The sequence below is a fragment of the Daldinia loculata genome, assembly GCF_022478755.1.
Source record: "Daldinia loculata strain CBS 113971 unplaced genomic scaffold F4817scaffold_19, whole genome shotgun sequence".
NCBI lineage: Eukaryota > Fungi > Ascomycota > Sordariomycetes > Xylariales > Hypoxylaceae > Daldinia > Daldinia loculata.
In genome coordinates, this window is record NW_026054873.1 from 114340 (window position 1) to 133438 (window position 19099).

Sequence of the window (19099 nt, forward strand, 5' to 3'; positions counted from 1 at the left end):
ACCCCGCTCGAAGTTAAGCTTGGGGATTGTCGAAATCAGATGTCAGAAGGGACGCAAACAAATATCAGACGAATAGCTAGACTGGTTATAGTCTAGTCATATTCCCCACAACACGTTTCTCGAATTGAATCAAGTTTGGTCCAATGACGTTTGGCAGCTGATCCCAAACGAGACATACAGTCTGGGATTGGATATGATAGAGAGCGACTTGACCAATTGCCATTTTGTATAACCATAGGAAAGGAAAGGAATATTGGAAGATTGAAGAATTTGTGACAATGTTGATCTCATAAGTAAAATGTGTTATAGAACTTGGAAAGACCTACGCAAAGAAAAGGTATGATAGCAGATAGCATCGGCTCCTTCTCTAATAAGTGGTTCATTCGTACATGTATTAGGAGGTACAGACCAAAGCAGCAAGCACCTAACGCAGGTGCTAGCGGTAATGCGTTTATCAGGTCCACTATTGTGTACCGGTCCGAAATATTACAGTGCTTAGGTAGCCCGGAGATAATTTGAAGATTGCTAATTGGCTGAGAAATCAAGTCGCATTTGATTCATCCCGTGGTACGGCTCCAAATGATGCAGTTGACCGACTTAGGCCAATTCTTCAGGGTCTGACTGATAAGGTAGTATCACGAGGGCTACTGTGCCTACCTACAAGTATCTTACCTGTTATCTACACACCTTGTCCAACAGCTTTCTCTACCGCCTTCTTTTCCATCGCATCATCTTGTAGCCTTCTTATTCGCATCTACTAGTTAGTATGTCTAAGACAAAGTCTTTTCCTTAATTAACCTCCTAGTGCATTACCTACATTAATCTCTGGAACTCTGGAATTAACTCTTGTTTATAATTAGTTCCCGATAGCTTCGGTTTCTAATCATCGTGTTCAAGTACTCATCTCCAGCCTCTTCGCCGCTCATACCTCAATGCCCACTCATTGTCATCGACCATTATCCTAAACTTAACCATGGCGAATTCCGATCGGGAAAGAAGCACAACACCGCAGCCTGGAGCTTCTTCGGGTGTGCAATTATCATCCTCTCCAGCTTCCGGTCGTATGTATGGAACTTCGGCGCCTCGCGCTGATGTTACCGCTCGCTTGGCTTCCCCCGTACCGTCTACCTTCGGAACTCCATCTCAACGACCTCAAGGTGCAGCTCGAAGCGAAGAAAACGTCGAGAATGTAGGGCCACTTGCCGGTGCTGGTCAGAGTTCTATGGGTCCCGGAGTGTCTGCTCTCGCCGCAGCGCTTTCAAATTCTATAGGGACATTACCCCCAAGATTCGGTACTCCACCGATACGATCTTCGTCGCCAGCGGGAACAGCCTCGGGGCTGCAGCCGTCCATAACGCCAACCAACTATGGCTCCTTCGAGACGAGGTCGAGAAACTTGCAGGGCGGTGCTTCGGGTGCCTACGAAGATCCCGAGATCATCAAGCGGCATTTGGTCCAACCTACCGACACTGCGGATTCCGCATCCAACTATGGTGACAATTCCAAAGGCAAGCAGGTCAGCGATTCCGTAGGGCTGGGGCGCGACGACGAGGAAGAATTCTCCAGCCTTAGATTACAAGGCGGAGACATAACGCGCCAGATCTATAAATGGACTGAAGACGCAGAAGGCCGTAACCGACCTCAGCGTAGCAAGAGTTTCAGCCATCCTAGGGACGAGCCCGAGAGTGAAGTTCTCGATATAAATACCATCAAGATCCCCGGAGGATTTAGGCGGAACTATCTGAGAAGAGCGGCGCGTAGCCCGCACCTGGACTCCGATGGATTAGAAGCTGGGGAAGGGACGTCGAGGGGCAGGCGAGAACCTCAGTTACTCACCAGCAGTTTCTTGGAATTTTTGTCTATCTATGGTCACTTTGCGGGTGAAGAGCTCGAAGAGGACGACGAAGTATTGGGACCTGGCGAGTACTTCTCTTCCGGAGAGAGCGACGAGTTCTACGATAGCGAAGAAGAGAGGGAGCCGATGGAAGACAGTGCCCTACTAACACCATCCAAGCGCAAGAGGAGACGAAGGGTCCGTGGTGGTAGCGGGAATAATACCCCCTTCAATGCGGCTCTGCTTCTCTTGAAATCGTTTGTGGGCACAGGTGTTTTGTTTCTGCCTCGTGCTTACTTCAACGGTGGTATGCTTTTCAGCAACTTAGTTCTACTCTTCGTTGCGGCGTTGAGTTACTACTGCTTCGTGTTACTCGTTACTACACGATTAAAAGTCGAAGGGTCGTTTGGTGATATCGGTGGGATTTTATATGGCGATTGGATGAGAAAACTGATCTTGTTTTCGATCGTCATTAGCCAAATCGGATTTGTCGCTGCGTACATCGTATTCACGGCTGAAAACCTACAGGCCTTCATTCTTGCCGTTTCCGACTGCAACACAAATATTCGAATTACCTGGCTCATCCTGATGCAGATGATCATCTTTTTGCCGTTCTCTCTGTTCCGAGACATCGGGAAGCTTGGTTTCACAGCTCTAATAGCGGATGCCTTTATTGTCATCGGCCTTGCGTACCTCTTCTACTATGACATCCTTACCCTAAGTACACACGGCATAGCGGATATCATTCAGTTTAACCAAAAGGATTGGACACTCTTCATCGGCACCGCCATTTTCACTTTCGAAGGCATCGGTCTTATCATCCCCATTCAGGAGTCCATGAGGTCGCCGTCCAAGTTCCCTAAGGTCATGTTCTACGTTATGATAATCATTTCCGTCCTTTTTATTACCATGGGTGCGGTATCTTACGCCGCGTACGGATCGAAGACGGAGACTGTCGTTCTTCTTAATCTACCTCAGGACAACAAGCTCGTCAACGGTGTCCAGTTCTTATACTCACTCGCTATTCTTTTATCAACACCCCTGCAGATTTTCCCAGCTATCCGTATCACGGAGAACGCCTTCTTCACGAAAAGTGGCAAGTATAATCCGTATATCAAGTGGCAGAAGAACATGTTCCGTTTCTTGGTTGTCTTCCTCTGCGCGTTCATTGCATGGGGAGGCGCGGATGATCTGGACAAATTCGTTGCTCTCGTCGGAAACTTCGCCTGTATCCCTCTCGTGTATATCTACCCTGTAAGTGTTCCCGTCCCTTTTGATACGTAATATTAGGCCGTACTAATATTTCCTCAGCCGTTACTTCATTATAAGGGGGTAGCAAGAAGCAGGGCTCGGAAGGTAACCGACATCCTTCTCTGCATTTTTGGATTCATAGCAATGGCATATACCACCAGCTTGACGGTGATCAGCTGGGCTAGCGGTCCTTCCGGCCCAAGCCTACCGAAGTACTGCGACCCCCATAAGCTGTAATACCATAAGAGGGTAGAGGAATGATGGGATAGCTGTGTATATTATCTTGCATTGGCAGCGTTGGGAGATTGATGCAACAGAATTAGAAATATTTTATCCTCATAAGAGACAGCTGATAAGAGATGAGCTTTTGATCTACCTATGTGGAGATAGAGCTTGCATGGCTTTTTAACATAGGTACCCATCTAGGGTTTGGGATTGCTTCGTTTTGGGTGCAAATACCTCTAGGTTATTATACGTGTGTTGGCTGGGTATCTACGTATGTGAGGTAGGGTTAGATTTCTGAGAATAGGGGAGCCTGACCTACCAAAATATAATTGTATCTATTAGAAGAATAGGGGCTGTAGTAAATCATAGGTCCTTCCATGGACGTAGTCGATACGTTGATATGGTTAGGTACATGTACATAGCCACATGCAAATTGGAGCAACCTCAATGGCCCGTGCAACTCTGTACGTATTCTTTCTGCCGATATTTAGCCGATTGGCCGGCAAGACGCGCTTTGACCAGGCTCAGGTACTTTGGATGAACCATTCGTTCATTCATGCATTCATTCATGACTTGAACTTTACAATCTTCAATACGTTTCTTGCCTTAGATTCTATTTCAAGTCTTGATTGCACCTTGAATCTGTTCTGTATAGCACGAGAATTCACAATACTCCTGTTCGCCGCATCAATAAACACCAGCAACGATTATACGTCTTTAAGTGAAGCCTACTCGCAGTTCTTTCTATCCCGTTTGATAGATAACCGCCAAGATGAACGCGCCAGATCGGTAGGTGATATTTCAAAGCTTTGTTATCCCATCCTCTCTCCAGTGCCCCTCTATCTCGATGATTTAGGAGGTGCACTAGGGCAATATGATCCTACAGTTTAGAAGGCGCATAACTGCCTCCTTTTCCTTAAGAGATGGTCTACAATTAGGAATAGCACCAGATCATTCTCCTTACCCATGCCACTAGACTCTCCAACTGCTCTACCCGTCTACCCACCAATTTTACACCATATAACCATTCAAGATGGAAATCAACTCTTCTAGAATGGAGCCGTTAGATTATCCTAATATCTGTTTCATGATCAAAAGCTAACTGATGCCTAGTTTCGAGCTGTTCCTCCTCAACGAGGCATTGGACGAGAAGAAGATCACCGAGAAGCCTTTTGCTGGTAAGAAAATTCTGTTTGGCTACCCTTAAGGGATTTAGTACTGATAAATACTAGGAATGTCAAACACCTCGGATTTCATCATTCTCAAGGAAGACCACACCATTGGCAACCTGCTTGCTGAGCACTTCAAGCAGCACCCTCACGTGATGATGGCTGGCTACAAAGGTAAGCAAACTTGTAATTATATCAAAGTTTGGGTTTCTAACAACAACATAGTTGCCCATCCCAACGTCCCCGAGGTCTTGATCCGTCTTCAGACCGACGGCACAGTCACTCCCCGCGAGGTGTTCGTAGACGTGTGCAAGCAGCTTGTAGCTTCCCTCGGACAGCTCGCTCAGAACTTCACCCGAGAGTACGAGCTCCGCCGCATGGCCACTGCGGGAGAGCAGGACAACAATTCGGGCGGTGGTGCCAACGGCAGGCCTTAAGCGTTCTATTACGGCGGCATACATTCTCATGATGCATAATGGACGGGGTTTGGTCGGATACCAGGCGTTACGGTTTTGCTTTCATTTCAACTCATGTAAAAAGGTAGTTTGCAGTGTTCTAGGGACAGACAAAATCATCCCTCATACGGATTAGGACTGGGACCTCTATCAGGGTCGTCTTAACCGCCATAATTCCATTGATTTCCTAACTCCCTGCTCACTTGTCGTGATATACGAGGCACTTGCTTTTTAGTACGCTAGTTCAGTATAGTTGTTGATGAGGCAATTACAACCTTGATTCACCAGACGATATCCCATATCCAACCTCGTTCTCATCAAGTGGCCACAGGTCCTTCTCCTCCCGGAATCAACTATGGGAAGGAATAAGCCTATGAATTTATACAATGATGCTTGGATACATACCATGCATATATTGTTACCGTTTAGTAAGATCTTGGAGAGCTTCGTATGGTTTCCAGAGTAATCGCTGCCTCTAATTAGATTTTCCCCGACCATGTGATATCGTAGTATGTCACTGGCGATATACATACAACTCAGTTACATCCTCTAGAACCATGTCTATACGTTTCATTAGTTTGCATGGTACAGTGAAAGAGCCATCTTTTTTTTACTTACTGACGTAGTCGTCAAAACCCAGCAAGGTTCCGCTGAATTCTGGTGGTACACCTTGTCAGTCATGGCCTGGCCTACTTCAGGGCGCACGGATGACTATACCCTTGTCACCCTTCATGATAACCCATATCCTGGAGCCGACGCACTTGTCGATGAGTTCTGTGCTGCGGGTCAGCGTGGGTTATTTGAAATATATAGTTCAGAGATTTACATACCTAATGGTAGAAGTTGGGATGCCATCTTGATATATTGGTTTGGTATCGAGCAAGAAATATTGTTGTTAAAGTGAGAAGATAAATATAGGTATGGACGGCCTTGGGCTAATAGCGTTTGCAGGTGAATTAGGTAAGTACCTCTAAGGTAGGTTAGGTAACCTTATTGGGTCGGGATAAGACAAGAAAACTGGTCACGTGATGACGGGTGTTTGTCGTGTAAAGAGATGACTAAGCAAATTTTAGTCTACAACTTCCCCTGCGGGATTGACAACAAGCCGAGTGGATCCCTAAAACTAACAGACCGACATTGAATTCGCCGAACTCGATTTAACTCGGTTTATATTTGAACAACTAATTAAAACAATTCCCACTTTCACTCGCCCATTGCGACGCGTCTGCCTAATAAGCATCTGCAAGATTCGCACTAAGCTACATGGTCATCATGGGGCAGTGCTATGATACATGGGAGCCAGTTAATTGCCAATGATGTCTTTTGGAAGTTCAGAGATCGCCGGAAATGCCCTGAGATCTTCCAAAGCCTTGCGCATGACACTCCCCTTGTGGTTCGTCCGTCCCTTTAAACACTTATATACATGAGGACGAAAGGAATATTCTTATTAACAATACTTTACCCCTTTAGCCGTTGGACAGGACAGGCTTTGAGAATGACCGCCACACCACCTAAATCTCAAGTATGGCACCCTACTCGGGGCATCTCCTTCTCATCCGTTGCGCAGTCGCCAAACTTGGCGCCGCAAGATTCAAATGGCTTAGATGCTTCTCTGTACCCGAAAATTGAGAAGCTATCGCTGTCGAGTGTAAAGCGTAAAACACGGAAGTTGAAAGCAGTTGCTCTCGAAGCAACTGAAACTATAGAGGAGAGTTCCGATATTGTTCTCACAGATGAGCAAACAGACTTATCAGAGGCAAAAGTCTCTGACGAACCTCCCGTTGCTACTTTGCCCTTCAAAATGGTGGATGACTTGTTCTACGCTGCTAAAAAGGCACCCGCTGGCACGGCTGCTTCATATTGGTCATATACCCAGTATCGGGGAATGGCACAAGATGGCACAGAGCAGAAGGTAAAAGTTCACTACTGTCGAAGCAGCTATACAATGGAAAAAGTCTGCCAGGAATACTTCTCGAAGGAACAAATCCTTGGCTTCGATCTAGAATGGGCCGCCGACTCTTATAAGTGGGAAAGCCTCAAGAAGAACGTCTCTTTAATCCAGCTGGCGAGTCCCAGCCGTATTGGGCTCTTCCACGTCGCTCTCTTTCCCGACAGAAGTGACATGGTCGGGCCCTCGTTCAGGGCTATTATGGAAAGCCCATATATTACAAAGGTCGGCGTTAATATTAAGGCGGATGCAACAAGGATACGCAATTTCTTGAACATAGACTCGAAAGGGCTCCTAGAGCTAAGCCACCTTTACAAGCTCGTTACCTACTCTGCCGAAGGGCGACACCGCGAAATCAACAAGAAACTTGTGCCCCTGGCAACACAAGTAGAGCAATATTTACATCTACCCCTCTACAAGGGTCAGGACGTCCGGACAAGTGACTGGACGAAACCTCTGGATATGGATCAAGTCACTTGTAGGTTATTACATTCCGCCTTCTCACCTCCAAGTTAACAGTGTTTAGATTCCGCATCAGATGCCTATGCCGGATTACAGCTTTTCGCTACTCTTGACCATCACAGACAACAGCTCAACCCTTGCCCGCCTCCCCCATATCATGCAGAGCTCAACCTTCCTATCCGGCTAACAGACGGGTTGGAACTATCTACGGATGACGAACCCGTCGTTGACACGGTGGTAGAGACAGTCGTCGAAGCCACTGCAACCGTAACCGTGAAATCCAAAACCACAGCCTCTAAACGGTCATCGGCCCCTAAGGACTCCCGGGTCGAAATCGCCGAAGACCGTGTCGCGCGGTACCGCGCCACGCACCCCGAGGCGCTCGCATCCACCCCGCAGCTTCGCGCGTATTTCATGTGGCATAGCCAAGGCCTTAATCCCCGGACTATAGCGCAGTTACTACGGGACCCGCCTCTAAAGGTCAGCACAGTTACTATCTATATACTTGCCGCGATCGAGCACGAGAAGCTACCCGTAGATAAGGAGCGGCTAAACCAGGAGATTGCGGGCATGGTTTCGACGAACTCGGTGTGCTTGCGGTGGCCGCATGTCGCTGAAATCTTGGGTCTCGCGGATGTATCTAGTTGATTTAACTGATGATAAAACGCGGTCGGTGGCTCTTTGGATCTTTGAGGATGATGGTTTTGATGCTGAGAGTCGTAGATAGGACATTTGGAAAGAGGGCATTTTATATACCAACGGTGGAAGGGTAGTAGCTATCTGTATGCATAAATCAACCAACTATACTCGATGAAGGTTTATGAATAGAATCATATCATATTATAATCAGTGTAGCCCTACGAAGTGGCTGATGAACAGGCCAAGGACATGTTCCTCGTTCTACTCTGATACGGTAATTTGGCTTGTAGCTAACTTGTCTTAACTGTCGTCTACATAGTCATTATCACAATAACATATCATACACTTGAAGCTTAGAATAGCCCTATACGCAAGCAATTCTTACGCTCAGGCTGAATAGATCCATTAGAACCTCACTGAAAGCATAGATTACACCAGCATATATACTACTTGTATTAGATCTAAGCGGGGGTATATATACACACCTTAGGTACCTAGGTAGATACCTATTCCAAACATTCATCCATGTTTTCTCTACCTAGGTATAACCGCCGTTCTTTTAACCACCGACACCATTCTCACCATCGCCCATCGCCCGTCGACGTAACTAACTCATCCACTCACTCACTCACTCACTCGCCCACTTCCATAAAAAAAAAGGATCTTAACTAGTCAACCGCAAGCAAATCCCTCCCCCGATTAACCTGCACCATGCGATCCTCCCCACCACTAACAATCCCCCAACTGCGATCCCACGCCACACCAAACACCTTGGCGCCTCGGCCCGGTACATCACTACCCTTACTACTACTACTATTCTTCTGGCTCTCCCGCTCAATCACATACACAGACTCGCTTACCGCTCCCCCTCCTTCAGCCCGCGTGCCCGCGCGCGCCCCCCGCAGGTCCCAGGTCCGACACGTGCCGTCGTGCGAGGCGGAGACTAGGCTGTACTCGTTATCAGGCGACGCCGCAATGGCAGTAACCATGTTCCGGTGGCCGCGCAGCGTCATCACCGAGGTCGCGGCCGCGCCGGCCCGTGGGTCTGCAAGCGTGATGTGTCGTGCTGAAGTGCCCGCTGCGAGGAGTACGCTATTGCCGGTGCGCCGGATCGCGCACAAGGAGAGGAGCGGGTGCGAGGTCGTGATTACGTTTTCGACTTTGCTGGTGGTTAAGTCGATGGTGCGGATGGTGTGGTCCTGGGACGCGGTATACGCCACCGTGGCATCGGCGGGGTCAAAGAGCGCGGCGGAGGCGGCGGCGGTGTGGGGTTGGGTTAGGGAGAGAGGGCCGCGTTGGGGTGCTGAGGAGGCGATTTTGCGCTTCTTGGAGGAGGAGGCGTTGGCGCCGGGGAGGAGGGCTGCTGGGGCTGCGGGGGCAGTGGATTTGGATGTTGTCCAGAGACCGATGGTGCCGTCGCTGGCGGCAGTTAGGATGCGCCCAGTCGGGCCGTGGACGTCGAGGGATTCGATGCCGGCTTTGTGTCCGTACAGCTCGAGTGTGGGCTTCAGAGTGCCGGAAAGGTAGTCATCAGCCTCGGTGTACTTCCATATGCGGACTGTGCGGTCAAGCCCGGCCGATGCGACCTGCGACGCGGATATGAATTTCGCAGCCTTGACACTAGCGCTGTGGCCGCCTAGGCTGCTAGACGAAGAAGTGGCGATTACGTTCCCGGATTTATTCCATATCCTCAGCAGACCATCATACGAGGCCGACAAAATCCTATCCTGGCCCGTAACAAACTTCCCTCCGCTCCAGACACCCGCGCGCGAGGTTTCAGACAGAACATCGACATCGCTGACCCAGTCGTCGTGCTCGAAGCTAGCCTGGAAGGCGGGCGGTATTAAGCTGCGGACGTACTGCACGGTGACTGTGGATTCGGCGGAGAGCCCGTTGGCCTTGAGGTAGTCCTCGAGCGAGGTGCGCAGGAAGCTGCCGTTGATGAGGAAGTCGAAGGGGATAGGCGATGGGGTGTCGAGCATGGACTCGGAGTTGAGGACGCGGGAGAGGCCATAGCGCTTGATATCTGTAAATTAAGTAAGTATGATTTGATATTATAATGTGAGGAAGCAAAACGGACCGGCTGGCACGAGCAATTGGGTTCGGCCTTCTGGTAATTGAAGATCTGGAGATGTCGTGGTGAAATTGACCCGGATTTGCTGGGCCTCGGCCGCTCCTGGCTGGCCTATAGACGAATCCATGGTACTTTTATAACCGATAGATCCTTAATCGAGTGAATGAGTTGTAATTGTTTGAATTTAAGGTATGAAATGCGAGTATTTATTCAAAACCGACAATCTTTCAATTCTACCTGATATTCAACATACAAGTTATTAATGTTACTTCTGGAACTTTTTTTTCTTATCGATAGAATTGGGGAAATTTTCCCATTTAGCTTCTACCAGCCTTCCAGCACCCATGCCTACCAGCCTTACCCCGCGATGCAGGGGTATCCACCAATCAAAATATGCATATGTAATCGCTAGCTGTTAGAAGATAGAATACCAAAGCCACCCTTAAGCCAAGCCACAGTCAATTAACGCCAAAAACGCGTCTTCGTTCGGTGGACGCGTCTTTCCATGCACTTTCTCTATAACTACTATTTCTCCTAAACCCAGGCCGAGGATGTTAATTATAAGATATACACGATGACCACGCTAGATGATATCCCCGGAAACTTGCTCCGGAAGCCTTCGTAAGTCTTTATCATTCTTCAATTCAACCAGACTATAGATACTAATAGTTCACAGGGGCAAGACGGAGGATGAGCTCCAGAGAGCTTCTTCAGATTACAAGTCGCTGCACTCCTTCAGGCTTGATAAGGATAAGCCATATAAGCAACAGTTCGCCGATATGTATTTCCTGCGGCTCACTAAGATCAAGCCTGCTGTCGAGCAACTCGCATCTGCTGCTTGGGATGACCAGCTTATTGGTAAGGAGCCGGTGAAGAAGGCTGAGCGGGTGCTGGATATTCGACAGGGCGAGCTATGTTGGGTCTCGGGTACCGTCTACATGGATATGCCTCTAAAACCCAATATTCTTGAGGATGTCTCGAAGGATGTATGTGATCGAGCTTCTGAATTGTACAACATAAAATCTAACTTTCCCTAGCGATGGCTCTCAGCCCCCATCTCAAACAAAAAGTACTACTCAGACGACGGTTCCGACGCCGTTACCCTAGAGGACGAGTCTGGCCGTATACGCCTCGTCGGCGACGTGCTGAACTCCGTGCTCCTTGTGACCGGGTGCATCATTGCCGTCATGGGTACCGAGAACGCGAACGGCCAGCTCGAAGTCATCGACCTGAAATTTCCCGATCTACCCCCGCAGCCAGAACGCCGGGCGCTACCTAAGCCGCCCGTCGACGCCAAGGGTGGTGCCACGAAGGGAAAAGCCAACCCAAAACCCAAAGACGAAGACGCTGAGATGACAGACGCCGGGTCCAAGGGCAGCGGGTCCAAAATCGCCATCGTGTCCGGCCTAGGCTTCTCCGGCACCGACGCCTCGCACGCAATTGAGCTAAGCCTACTCCTCGAGTTCCTGCTAGGCGAATCCCTCGACCCCTCCGCACAACAAGAGCTATCCCAAATAAGCCGGCTGATCATCGCGGGCAACTCCATCTCCCTCGAGGAGCGACGCCCCGGCACCGACGAAGACTTAACCGAGAAAAAAGCACACAAAAAGTACGGCTACGACAGCAGCGCATATAACGCCTTACCATCGCAACTCCTCGACGAGTTCCTCTCCGCATTGCTACCCTCGATCCCCGTAACCCTACTCCCCGGGGCTCAGGACCCCGCCAACGCGAGCTTCCCGCAGCAGCCGATCCACCCGGCCATGTTCCCGTACTCGCGCCCATACACGGCACCGCCTACAGCTACGGACGCCGAGCCCGGCTGGTTCGACGCCGTGACGAATCCGTGGGAGGGTGAGGTCGATGGGTGGCGCGTGCTAGGGACCGGAGGGCAGAACGTCGATGATATATTCAAGTACGTCGATAGCGATGATCGGCTAGGCATGATGGAGGCGATGTGTCGGTGGCGGTGCTGTGCGCCGACTGCGCCTGATACGCTATGTATGTTTTTTTTTTTTACTTTGCCCTTAAACCCTATTTCCTATGCATACCAGGATTCCCTTTCTCCTTATACTTTTCCCCCCCTTCGGAAGCTAACCATCCACCCTACCACATCTAGGGAGCTACCCCTTCCAAGACGACGACCCGTTCGTCATGCAGACATGTCCGCACCTATTTTTCGCCGGCTGCCAGCCCCGGTTCGGCACCAAAGTCATAAAAGGCCCAGAAGGGCAATCCGTGCGGCTCGTTGCCGTCCCATCCTTTGCAGATACCCAAGAGATAGTGCTGGTGGATACCGAGACCTTAGACGTCACGAAGGTTAAGATTTCTGCGGTCTAGGAGGCCACGGCCCGAGCGTAAAGTTAGGTACGCTAGGGTTATAACGGCAGGACTTGAGGGGTAGGACTTAAGGGGTCTCCAGAATAGAAAGCTCTTGCCAATGATATCCATATATAGTAGCCAAGGCTAAAGGGCGAGAAATTCAAGGACATTCACGGGCCGAGCTTAGCAACTATTTATCGTCTAACTACATGGATTTAGGGGGAGAGCTTAAATGTCATTATAAGAATCAATCAAACCCAGCGCGAGGCAGGACCGTAAGTCTACTGAAAAAAGATATTTATTAGGCCTAAGCCGTAACATGAAATCAACGTATGAAATTAACGCATGCAAAAGTAACGCATTGTGAGAGCTACGTGATATATGCTCATAAGTACTATGGATCCGAACGCATCGCCTCAAGCTCTTCTGAAATCTCCCAACTCATCTCGACTTCCCTACTCGGACGAAACAATCCCTTGATCTGAATCATCAGAAGTTTCCGACTCGTCGTCTTCGGAGATCAGTCTAGCCAACTGCTCTTGTGTATATTCGGGCCTAACGCTTGGACTTCTCGATCCTCGAGACGAGGCGGGCTCCGAGGCTTCAGACCAGTCGTCTGGCAGTGTCTCCACCTCCATGCTATCTATGTGTCGCCCCCTTTTCTCCTGTCCTAGGAACTTCCAGGGCTCGGACTTCATACTATCTCTTTCCTCTGGGCAGAGTACGGCCAGCATTTCGATCGCCATTTTGAGCATGTACACTCGCGACTTCGCGCTCTTGACCTGTTTCTTAAAATAGGCCTCGGCACCCTCAGCATCCTTGACCGCGACTCCATTCTTGTCCTCCCGCGCCTGCTTCTGCATGTAGTGACACCGGAGATTGATTACGTTCTCGTACAAGTTCGCGTCGCTATCTGTGGCTAGGATGCGGAGGTATTGGACATTGAGAAGCATAAGTGACTCCCTGGTGGTGGTGAAGTGGTTGAATAACCTAGTGGCAGGCACCTCATTGGGATCCTCAACCAAATCAGTAAAGCCCATATCCCTCACTTGTACCGCCGGTATTTTGAGCGTCAATGTGTGGAGATGTGCTGGCTCGGCTAGACCATGACCAGGAACGAACTTGCGGATAGCATTGCAGAAATTGCTAATTACCGTACTATTCAGGCGGTTCGCTGGGACGTTGATCTTGATGTAGCGCATCAGGTGTCCATATTTATCAATAGGTATCTTGTCCTTGAGAAATACGCGGCCCATGATTCTTTCGGTCATCTCCAAATAATCAGGAGGGTCGCGGATATCGTAGAGGAAAGTGTTCTCGCCAAATAGGATACGAAGTCCTTCGAGCCATAAGACACGGCACGTGTAGAGGATTGCGAGGTCTAGTTTAGGTCCCCTACGTCCGTAGACTCGGGTCCAGCCCCTGAACACTGCAATGTCACGGGGAGAAATCAGTATGTACCGCAAGATTTCGTCGCGAATCTCAGTAGGAAGACGACCAAGGGTACCCATGGCTTCAACAGAGGTCAAGCTCTCAAGTTTGAGGGTGTCAAGAGAAGGTGGCTGCTCAAGCCTTTTGTCTTTCTCCCAAGGCAAGAGGCGCGAGACCTTCTTTTTGCCCCCATCTTCGAAAATTTTGGGACGCTTGCTCCTATCGCAGTCGTCGTAGGCCATGTTGGCCGAACGCTTTCGGTTTGTCCTTTGGGTCATGGATAATACTAAGAGATCATCATCGGGGTGAGTTGGCAGTTCGACCTTTTCAGCTTCGCGGCGAAGTCGACACTCCTCCCTCGCACGGGCAGCTTCCTTCTCGGCAGCCTTTTCCGCGGCCTTCTCGGCTCGCTTTTCTGCAGCGGTAGGTCCATTTCGTTTGCGCGCGCCACGGCCAGGAGGAGCAGTCTTCCTGACTGCTGTACGTTTCCCTTTGCTGGAAGGGTCTGACTTTTTAGGAGGCATGCTGCTTGTAACCGTAGTTGGTCAAATGTAAAAACCTGTAGAAATAGAAACAGCGCAATGCGTACGTTTCAATGTTGAATATACCGTAGTAATGTTATCTGAGTGATGTCGCGTAGGGAATGAAACAGATTCATAGAAGTTTACCAAATAAATACTAGGCTAGGCTGGTAGCAAGTATTTATATAAGTTAACGAAGGCGTCCTGGCTCCCCAAGAGATCAAAGGGCAACGTATTGGCTCCAGTAAGAGTAGGACGCCGGGCTAGAAATCGAAACTCATACGCTACTTGATAACTGTGGTTTTAGGTAGAAGTCAAATTCGAGAGGCGGTAGGATAGAAGTTGCGGCTATTAGTTGCTACCGGGCAGATTCTCGTTGACGGGTAACAGCTGCCAGAGTTGAATAATAGGTAATGAATACTGGAAACGATGAGGTTTAAACGTCGCTTCCTTCCTAATACCTTCGTACAACACACACCCCTTAAGCATGTAGGCGTATTTTAAGTATTAGCCTCCTAATCTGTGTTGTATACCTAATGGAAAAATGCTGCTAGGCATCTGCTCTGCTAATGATGTTCAATCCGATATAAGGTCCCCCTTTCCTGCTGAGAACCCTTGTGAGAGTAGTTGGTATATGAGACGCTGTATATTATTAGTATATATTAGACATCAGCAGCTATGAATCATGTTTAATTTGAGCGTATGTTCTAACGATACTAATTGCCGAAACGGCTTTTAGTCTCCTTCCCTGCTTCTTACTCTTACACGTATTATACAGAGTACATATATTATTAACTTGGGCACATGTCTCAAAGAACATTTCCACGAGCCATCTCAAACTCCGACCCATTCGGAAGGAATTGCAGCACATCTAATAATGTAAAGGCTTAGGTCAACAGATGTAGCCTCGAAATCTAATTAGGACGGAAAATGATATAGAGCCATCTATGACAACTGCCCTGCCCTTTCTATTGTAAGTAATTCCATACTTAAAGCTAGTAAGGAATACCATAATTGCCATTTATAAGTCATGGCTAATATTGAGCTATTTTATATAAAAAATACCGACTTTTATAAATGGAAATCTTGCGGAGGGCTAAGGTGAAGCTGATCTACTTGATTCCTTCATCTTAGAAAAAACTTGGCAACAGCTTTCATAGTCCAGCTCCCTTTAAGTAAAATTAAGATTTTTACAGCTCGTAGTTATAGTTATAGTAGTAATTAGGCAAACAGCAAAAATATTGGGACTTCAATAAATCAGAAAAGACCGTGACTTAGGTACGTAAGGCCGATGATGGGCAAAATGAGCATGGCTTTCCCTATATGTGCATCTGTATAATTGGTGGTACTTGGGTACATATCTCTTATTAGATCCCTGCCACGACTTCTACAGCGACGATAAAGCTTGAACAGGGTGTGGGGCAGAGCTAACGGCCAGCGTTAAGGATCTACTGATAAGATAACGGTACCTGTAACTTTTTTTCTTCTTTGAACTTTCGTCGCGTGCAGCTTCTCACGATCCGATCTAATTGGTCGGCACCTGCTTCTATTCATTTACTCATATTTACCTTCTCCTCTCGTTGTTTGTTCTCCTTGCCCAAAAACAACCATTTTTGCTTCAATTCAGCCTTGCAGCACCTTGGAATTATAGCAAGATGGCCAAGGAACGAGCTGAGAAGCTCCACAAGAAGGCTGAAAAGCCCGAGAAGAAGGTCTCCAAGGACAAGGTGAAGAAGCAGAAGAAGGAAAAGAAGTCGAAGCGTGCAGAGACGCCCGAGGACTCCAACAATGAGCCTAGCAAGCTAGAAGACACCCCGGCAGCAGCTGAGGAACCTGTGAGTATTTCTTCTCTATAAGACTTCCGTGAATGCAAGACTTACAGTTGGATTCTAGTCGGCCGAGTCCGTGCCAGAGGTCAAGCCTAAGAAGGAAAAGAAGCGATCAGACGAGAAAGCCGAGAAGTCCAAGAAGAAGGAAAAGAAGTCCAAGAAGGCCGCCCTCGAGGAAGCAGTAGCCGATAGCGCATCCAACAGCACCGAACTCCCCGTGCGCCCCATCTCCAAAGACTCCGATCCCGATTCCTCAGACAACGACAACAACGGCCCAGCTCTCTTCACAATCGACACGAAGCCCACGCCCATCGACCCGAGCTCCATCCCCCAAAAAGCCGTCGACGCAGCAGACGAAGACGACGAGATGGCCCTCTCGGACGGCGAATCCAAGGGCCCGAGCAAGATGAAGCCGCCGACGGGTCTGAACCGCCAAGCGCGCCGCCGCATCCGCATGATCGAGCAGCAGCGCGAGAAGATCGCCAAGGAGCTCGGCGCGGACGCGGGCCCGGACGAGGTCCAGGCCAAGCTGGACAGGTGGGTCGAGGACTACGACGGCAAGGCGGCCGCGCGCATCGACAAGAAGAAGCGCCGCAAGGACAAGGAGGCCGCGCGCATCCGCAACAAGAAGGGCAAGCTGCTGACTGGACGCCGTCTTAAGGAGCGCAAGAAGGTGCTTGATAAGATGGATAAGAAGGCTTCTAAGAGACAGGGCCTGTCTGCGCAGAATGCGGCGTGATTATCTCTACTTGAGGTTTCCTTACTAACAGGTACCTACCTACCTACGGCCGTGGCATTCCATTCTTCCCGGATCGGTTCTGAGGCGTTGGGCGTGGAATGTTAAAAGCTTGTTTTGCTTGCTCGTCTGTGCATGTTTACGCTTTCTACAGTATGGTACCTTTTTTTTCAAGGCCATTAGGAACGTATGAATTACATTGCTAGATAACGATGGTTCGTTTATGACTTCTCGGTATTACGGCACGGTTATGAGCAGATTCCGAAGAAGGTCAAAGATTTTAGGTCATAGTTTTTAACAGAGATGCGTCGTTTTGTCCGCCTAGATTTTATGTGCCTGGTCCCTCTCCCCCAAAACCCGTGATAAACTCCAGTCCACTATGCTCCCCCATATATGCAGATCTCGTAACGTACAGCTAGCTCGTTAATTCACTTCTAAATCCGTGGCCATTCTTATAATCCAATTAAGGCTTCTTCGACTCGCTCTCCTTTTCCTTCTCCTTCTCCTCATCACCATCCTTCTTCTTCTTCCCCTGATTCCACACCTCAGAAACCTGATCCGCAATAAGACTCCAGTACCCGCCGCCGCCCTCGCTCAACGCCTCCTTCTCCCTCTGATCCCTCTTAGCCTTCCAGTCCTCACCACTATCCCCCATCCACACCCTCTCCAACAGCCCCCTCTCCTTCTCCTTCTCCCCCTTCCGCCGATGCTCCTCCAGCATCCTCTTCTGCTCCTCGGTAAGACCCTCCTGCGCCCGGCGCGCGCGCTCGGCCCGCAACCGCGCCTGCATCTCTTTTGCTTTTTCCGGCAGCTCGGCGCCGGACATCTTTTCCAGGCGCTGCGTCATGCGCCGCAGGGACGACGTGCCGCTGTTGTCGGCGACGAGCTGGTTCGTGCCCCACAGCGCGACGCCTCCGAGGATTATGGCGCGCAGGTCTAGACGGCGCGGTGGTAGGAATAGCGCGAAGAGCGCTATGGGGGTTACGCCTAGCGCGACGTTGTGGACGAAGGGGTTGGTAGGAGGTTGTGGGGTGGGCGTGGGCGTGGGCGTGGGCTGTGGCGGTGCAGCGGATTGCGGTTGTGATGGCGAGGACGCCATTGCGTATGTGTATGTATATGTATATGTATATGTATATGTGTGTAAGTGGTTCTTTGTCCGAAGTCTTAGCGATTGGCTATGTGTCAGTCGTTGAGGCGAGGGGACGAGGGGATGAGGAGATGGCGGGACGGCACGAGGAGGGGTTATGATGCGCCTTTCGAAATTGCGGGCTCGTCGAGGGGGTTCAGGGGTAAAATGTCAATATAGCTCTATAGCTGAGCGGTAAAATTAAATATTGGACGCCTTGCCGTTTTTTTAGGAATCGGCCAAGTATGTAGGTCTCTGTCCTCGGTGAGTCTTGCGGGTTAAACGGAGCTCTGGAATGGGAGACGACGTCGCTGGTAGAAACAAATTCCAGCGAGCTCAACTTTTTTTCTGCAGGGGTCGCTGTTATCTGCCCTATCTAATCAAAGCTAGGTACTACCTAAATGTTGCTTGATAGTGGAACATGCCGAGATCCGCGCTGCAGCATGTAATTGGCTCGTAAAGGTACGAAGTACCTAAGTATTCCGGACATTGCAACATTGAAGTCTTGTATGTTTTATGTATTCGCTACTTATGTCAAGATCGAGTTGCATCGCCGGATACGATGAGACACGGCATTTATCAACCAAGATAGTAACATCGGACGAAACAGAACCCACCTTGGAATTATCAATAAGCAAAGAGCCGCATCCTTATTGTCAAATGGAGTCATATTCCCGACTCCATTCAACGAGCTTGCATCTACGTTGTACGATAGCAATCACCTTCCTATGAGCTAGCACGAGAGCTTACCGATCTAGATGTCTCGGTTCCTTCGACTCATACTAGTTAAATCATGATAGTGTCACGATCAATATTGTCCGCGTGTTCTCTGCACGTTCGTCTAGAGTATAGCGGCAATCCTAAGTAAACAACATCAACCTCGTACACAGCCACAATATCTAATACGTCAATCGGCGAAGTTTGAGAGATATAGTAGCGTTACCGAGGTAGCAGGTAGCTTATGAGTTTAGGTAACCACTATTGTAAGGCAGATTTTTTGTGAAACGGCGGACGCTATGACAATGAATGCATATACCTACTTGACGTAGGTATGTTACATAGTACTTTTTATTTCGT

At 49.1% G+C, this 19099-nt stretch overlaps 9 protein-coding genes across 9 annotated transcripts; 5 read left to right on the top strand and 4 right to left on the bottom strand.

The window, feature by feature from the left end:
* The first annotated feature begins 619 nt into the window (after positions 1-619).
* On the top strand, positions 620-3735 carry F4817DRAFT_334914 (transmembrane amino acid transporter protein-domain-containing protein). Its single transcript, XM_049302969.1, has 3 exons — positions 620-764; positions 861-3088; positions 3146-3735. The coding sequence occupies exons 2-3, from the start codon at positions 974-976 to the stop codon at positions 3320-3322; spliced, it is 2292 nt and encodes a 763-aa protein (XP_049159854.1). The 5' UTR covers positions 620-764; positions 861-973; the 3' UTR covers positions 3323-3735.
* A 132-nt stretch (positions 3736-3867) lies between these two features.
* F4817DRAFT_73603 (DNA-directed RNA polymerase II subunit RPB11) lies at positions 3868-5041 on the top strand. Its single transcript, XM_049307842.1, has 4 exons — positions 3868-4099; positions 4424-4488; positions 4543-4653; positions 4705-5041. The coding sequence occupies exons 1-4, from the start codon at positions 4083-4085 to the stop codon at positions 4914-4916; spliced, it is 405 nt and encodes a 134-aa protein (XP_049159855.1). The 5' UTR covers positions 3868-4082; the 3' UTR covers positions 4917-5041.
* Positions 5042-5072: 31 nt separating this feature from the next.
* Positions 5073-6018, bottom strand: F4817DRAFT_73561 (like-Sm domain-containing protein). The gene is made up of 7 exons (XM_049307841.1): positions 5765-6018; positions 5652-5708; positions 5553-5591; positions 5468-5495; positions 5340-5403; positions 5210-5287; positions 5073-5157 (listed from the first exon to the last, which is right to left on the bottom strand). The coding sequence occupies exons 1-6, from the start codon at positions 5787-5789 to the stop codon at positions 5252-5254; spliced, it is 249 nt and encodes an 82-aa protein (XP_049159856.1). The 5' UTR covers positions 5790-6018; the 3' UTR covers positions 5073-5157; positions 5210-5251.
* F4817DRAFT_334918 (ribonuclease H-like protein) lies at positions 6014-8176 on the top strand. Its single transcript, XM_049302970.1, has 3 exons — positions 6014-6327; positions 6405-7360; positions 7409-8176. The coding sequence occupies exons 1-3, from the start codon at positions 6248-6250 to the stop codon at positions 7990-7992; spliced, it is 1620 nt and encodes a 539-aa protein (XP_049159857.1). The 5' UTR covers positions 6014-6247; the 3' UTR covers positions 7993-8176.
* A 241-nt stretch (positions 8177-8417) lies between these two features.
* Positions 8418-10333, bottom strand: F4817DRAFT_334919 (WD40 repeat-like protein; the record flags this gene model as incomplete). Its single annotated transcript, XM_049302971.1, has 2 exons — positions 10064-10333; positions 8418-10009 (listed from the first exon to the last, which is right to left on the bottom strand). Coding segments are annotated over exons 1-2 (1475 nt in total), but the record flags the coding sequence as incomplete, so codon positions are not given.
* Positions 10334-10514: 181 nt separating this feature from the next.
* Positions 10515-12709, top strand: F4817DRAFT_334920 (DNA polymerase alpha/epsilon subunit B-domain-containing protein). Its single transcript, XM_049302972.1, has 4 exons — positions 10515-10678; positions 10734-11043; positions 11095-12058; positions 12177-12709. Exons 1-4 carry the CDS (start codon positions 10632-10634, stop codon positions 12395-12397), a joined length of 1542 nt encoding a protein of 513 aa, XP_049159859.1. The 5' UTR covers positions 10515-10631; the 3' UTR covers positions 12398-12709.
* Positions 12710-12834: 125 nt separating this feature from the next.
* F4817DRAFT_364536 (uncharacterized protein) lies at positions 12835-14334 on the bottom strand (the record flags this gene model as incomplete). Its single annotated transcript, XM_049306767.1, has 1 exon — positions 12835-14334. One exon carries the CDS (start codon positions 14332-14334, stop codon positions 12835-12837), a length of 1500 nt encoding a protein of 499 aa, XP_049159860.1.
* A 1475-nt stretch (positions 14335-15809) lies between these two features.
* On the top strand, positions 15810-17129 carry F4817DRAFT_73664 (uncharacterized protein). The gene is made up of 3 exons (XM_049307844.1): positions 15810-16166; positions 16225-16722; positions 16765-17129. Exons 1-3 carry the CDS (start codon positions 15987-15989, stop codon positions 16897-16899), a joined length of 813 nt encoding a protein of 270 aa, XP_049159861.1. The 5' UTR covers positions 15810-15986; the 3' UTR covers positions 16900-17129.
* On the bottom strand, positions 16988-18558 carry F4817DRAFT_73657 (uncharacterized protein). Its single transcript, XM_049307843.1, has one exon. The coding sequence runs from the start codon at positions 17993-17995 to the stop codon at positions 17360-17362; it is 636 nt and encodes a 211-aa protein (XP_049159862.1). The 5' UTR covers positions 17996-18558; the 3' UTR covers positions 16988-17359.
* Positions 18559-19099: the final 541 nt, after the last annotated feature.